Consider the following 3,015-nt stretch of genomic DNA (forward strand, 5'->3'; position numbering starts at 1 on the left):
TCTTGCCACATTTGAAAACTCCAAGCCCAAATGATACCACTAATGAAGAATTGCAAACATTCAAGGAGTAAATGTTCCAGTCATATACAAGTTTTCCAAAGAATATATGCATAGAAGTTATATTCCCTAAATCATTTCATGAGCTAGCATAATCTCATATATGATATGTTTATTAGGACTATCAGCCTATAATTGCCTTTTCTTGTGCTGTCCTTCTCAGCATGTCAGCAACTCTAGTTTGTCATTATGTAAATGTGTAAAAAATGTAAAATATAGCTCACATTACACATTCAGTATTAACTTGCATTATCAAAAATTAATTAAACATTAACATGTGTTAATGGATGATGATCAGTCCCTCTCAAGAAAAGAGACATAAATGATTGGATTCCACAGTCTTCTTTTTCTTTTACATTTTCTGGATATAGCAAGGGGAAAAAAAGCTTTTAATGTTCGTTTTCTGTTTTCCTCTCTTTCTCCCTATCACTACTAAAGACAAATTGTCATTCATTGCCCCTTTTAGATTCTCTTCCTTCCTTCTTTCTGATGAGACCCCCTTCTTCTCTGGCTTTTGTAATGCAAAAATACAAGAATGAGAGTGGGAGAGGGAAGAAGGTGAGTCCTTAGCTACAAAGGCTACATTTATTTCTTTAACAAGGAAGTAAGATCCCTCAGAGAAATTACAAGACGTGTAAGGTGTATTTCTTTTTTTTTTTTTAAAGAACAAAATTGGATTTGGGACTCTGAGTACTTCTGTCTCTGCTGCCTGACCTCTTCCTGCCAGGACTCCTGGACCCGAAGGAACTCTGGCTGCGGCTGCCGCGGATCCGGCTGCGGTCCCTTTTTCTTCCTCTACTGCGTGAACTGTGCCTCTCGCGACTCTTTGACGTGTGTTTGTGAGACTTCTTCCCCCGGTGACTGCTTTTCCTTTTCCTCTCAGCTTCCCCGCTTCTCTCGTAGGAATGCGATGGACTAGGGCTTCTCCGCCTCCCGGGCCTCCAGTAGTATTCGTCCTGGTGGCCCGTCCTCTCTCTCCTGTCCGAGCCATTGCCAAAGGAGGAGCCAGTCCGATCTGGAGACAGGAAGATGTCTCTATTAGCTTCCCAAAACTCATTGTTGGGATTTCGGAACACATGAAGAAAGTTGCAGTGTTTTCCTCTTGGACATTGTTGTATTTCAAATAAGCCACAAATTGCCATTTTCCATCGGGTCACGGGGCAGAATTCGCACCGAAGCTGCCGTCCTGCGTACCATCGTCCGTTAAACAGAGAAAGGGCCACTTGGCATTCTTCTTCCGATTGATACTGAACGTACACGTTGCCCCTCAGGTGAGGTTCGAAGTTGCAGCTGACCTTGAACTGGATCACTTTCCCCACGCTCCTGAACTCGGGCAGCACGTCATCATAGAAGTCCAGGAATTGCTGGTAGGTTTCCTCTTCACTGTACTCGAGGCTCGCATCGGGGTCATAGTCATCCCGTCTGCACTGCTCCATTCCAAATGTCGTAAACATGCTTTTAATCAGAAGTGTGGGACTCGACGACGGGAAATTGTGTTTACGCAAACACCTGTCTCCAAATCTGCACGCTCCTGTTTTACCGTAGAATGGACAGTTAGCTCGATCTTTTTCCGTTATCCTTAAGGCCGTGGGTGGTTCTGGGTTCTGCCATGTGGCACCATTTCCCAACTCGCTTTCAGCCTGCTCCAGCGTCTTCTGCTTAGCTTCCTCCCTTTCTCTCTTCTCCTGGAGCTTCTGCTGCTCCTCCTCTCCTCTCTCCTTTCTCTGCTGCTCTTCCCACTCTTCCTTCAACTTTCTCTCCTGTTCTTCCTGCCGTTTTCTAGCTGCCTCTTCCTTTTCCTTCTTGATTCGGAATTCTTCTTGTGCCTTCTGCTCCCGAAGCAGCCACGCCTCGTGTAATTTTTGCCTCTCGGTCTCCGACAGCATCTCCTCTTCTGGGTGTTGTTCTTCAATAAAAGCAGCCTCCTCCTCCTTCTGGGAGAGTCCCGAGTCTCTCCGTCGAGCGAGTTCCTGCCGCCGTTTCTTTCGTTTCTCCTTCTTCAGGGCGGCCCTGTACTTTTTGTGGCTTGGTTTCTCCGGAAACGGTAACTTCTCAGGCGCCGCCATCTTGCCAGGGCCAGTAACGTGTATTTTAGAGAGCATGGTTTGGGAACACAACTTTGAGCCCCTTCTTTGTTCTACAGGTGCAAGTAAAGATTGAAATTACCTCTGAGTGGCCATCGTAGTAGTGACTAACGTGACCGTGTTAGTCTTGGCATGCGTATGACACCCTTCAGAGAATGAGCGATAGAGAGCACTATCAAAGGCATGTTCCATTTTCCGAAAAAAATATGAAAAGAAACAAATTACTCATTTAACCCAGATATCAGCTGGAGATTTCCCGTGCTTTTTACCTGAGCAAGCTTGTCTTGATCTGTTACAAAATATAAAACTCTTACAAAAATTCCAGCAAATTAGTGACGGGCTCAGGTCCTCAGACTCTTCGGCCACCGTGTTTCTTGCCACCGTGTATATTATCTCTATAATGCATAGTTTAATCTGGACGTGAAACTCTACACCCTCACCAGTGTTAAACACACACGCTACTAACAGCGTGGAGGATTAATGACTTTAGTAGATTTTACTGACTTGGAAGAGGAGGAAAGGAAAAGGCTTGTATCTCAGCAATTCAAACAATTTCCTGTGAAATATTAAATCTGAACTAGTTTTAAATGTCATTCTGCCATCTTACTATTGTAAGTCCCAGGTTTTTCCGGATCGTCTTGAACCCCTGTCCTCCATTCTCTTTCCCTGTCTCTCATGTGGAGGACCTTTCCGTCTTCTGACAATGAAAATAATAACAGCTACCATCTATTGAGTATTTCACATATTTCAGACACTGTGCTATGTGTTTTACAGGTATCACTCCATTTATTCCTCAGAAAAATCCTAGGAACTATTAATATTATCAGCCTTTTTACAGACGAGAAACCAAAAGGTCTAGTAATTTTTCCAAGTT

At 44.0% G+C, this 3,015-nt stretch overlaps 1 protein-coding gene across 1 annotated transcript; it reads right to left on the reverse strand.

Moving 5' to 3' along the window:
• Positions 1 to 611: 611 nt before the first annotated feature.
• On the reverse strand, positions 612 to 2,642 carry LOC131491823 (U2 small nuclear ribonucleoprotein auxiliary factor 35 kDa subunit-related protein 2-like). The gene has a single exon (XM_058695201.1). It carries the CDS (start codon positions 2,157 to 2,159, stop codon positions 717 to 719), a length of 1,443 nt encoding a protein of 480 aa, XP_058551184.1. The 5' UTR covers positions 2,160 to 2,642; the 3' UTR covers positions 612 to 716.
• Positions 2,643 to 3,015: the final 373 nt, after the last annotated feature.

The sequence above is a fragment of the Neofelis nebulosa genome, chromosome 12 (genome assembly GCF_028018385.1).
Source record: "Neofelis nebulosa isolate mNeoNeb1 chromosome 12, mNeoNeb1.pri, whole genome shotgun sequence".
NCBI lineage: Eukaryota > Metazoa > Chordata > Mammalia > Carnivora > Felidae > Neofelis > Neofelis nebulosa.

Coding starts and splice junctions, on each gene's coding strand:
- LOC131491823 (XM_058695201.1), bottom strand. CDS start 2,159: ATGCTCTCTAAAATACACGTTACTGGCCCTGGCAAGATGGCGGCGCCT.